The sequence below is a fragment of the Myzus persicae genome, unplaced genomic scaffold (assembly GCF_001856785.1).
Source record: "Myzus persicae strain clone G006 unplaced genomic scaffold, MPER_G0061.0, whole genome shotgun sequence".
NCBI classification, from domain to species: Eukaryota; Metazoa; Arthropoda; class Insecta; order Hemiptera; family Aphididae; genus Myzus; species Myzus persicae.
In genome coordinates this window covers 1-1,065 of record NW_019103537.1, presented here as the reverse complement: position 1 = coordinate 1,065, position 1,065 = coordinate 1, and the positions used below count along the sequence as shown (strand labels likewise).

Here is a 1,065-nt window from a genome sequence, read left to right as displayed (position 1 = left end):
ACACATTGGATTGACTCTCTTTTTATTTCCAATATAATGCTGCAATAACCATTTTGTAATTCCTAAGTATAATAAATGCATCGAATCTAAAAACACAGATTTCACCGGGTCAAAGTTTGGTATACATAACAATGGTGAACTACCTTCTAAATGGTGCTCATTTTGTTTTTTTTTTTATAAATGCGTTTTTTGTACGTTTTCTGGATATAATACTAGGATACACTCGCTTTTTGTTCTTAGTTTTTCCTCTAGTCTCACAACGTTCGCATGCGTAAAAACCTCCATGGCCTTTACATTTTTTAATAAATGATCTTGCTGGAGTATCACAAGAAAAGCCAACTAGTTCAATTCTAAATTTTCTGCTTCCTATAGTTAGACCATTTAAAATTAATATTTTTAATTCTGTAACCAAATCCTTCAAGTAGTCGTCTACATTTTTTGGTTTAGAATCACCGCTGTATACCGCCACAATAAACGGTTGCGATTCATATTCATTGTGTAGAACTAGTGCTAATATGGGCCAAAACTGTTGACTTGAATTATTATAGAGTGGTAATCCATCAATGTTGAACAATAAACGTATAACATTTTCATTGTATTCTTCTGTGATCACCTATTTTAAACATTCTTCAATACTAAAATACACGTAATATCCATTTGTGTTTTTTAAGCTTTCCATTACTGTTACATTCCGATTTGACTTGGTCTCTAGTAAAGTGGCTGCTGACTTAGGTATATCTGGTAATTGTTCATCCCTTAGAATCTCTAGCAAGTTTTCTATTGTTTCAACTGTTAAATTGCTTCTAAATTTAACAGCCCAACCTTGTAATTTTTGGCGCAAACTTGGCAATATAAGAGTATCATTACAGTCACTTTCTTGAACAGAGATACAATCTGAACTTGATGACTCATAAGAAGACTGATATTTATCATCTGGTGATCTGATACCATCCTCAAGAGATGAATATGACAGATCTGACAAATTATCATCATTATTAGAACCATAATCATAATTAGTACAAGTATTGTTACGATTGGCAGACTCATGTGAACTAGAGTAATTAT

General features: G+C 32.2%; 1 protein-coding gene across 1 annotated transcript; it reads right to left on the bottom strand.

Moving 5' to 3' along the window:
* Positions 1–221: 221 nt before the first annotated feature.
* Positions 222–975, bottom strand: LOC111034683 (the record flags this gene model as incomplete). The annotated part of the gene is made up of 2 exons (XM_022316008.1): positions 222–613; positions 683–975. Coding segments are annotated over 2 exons (685 nt in total), but the record flags the coding sequence as incomplete, so codon positions are not given.
* Positions 976–1,065: the final 90 nt, after the last annotated feature.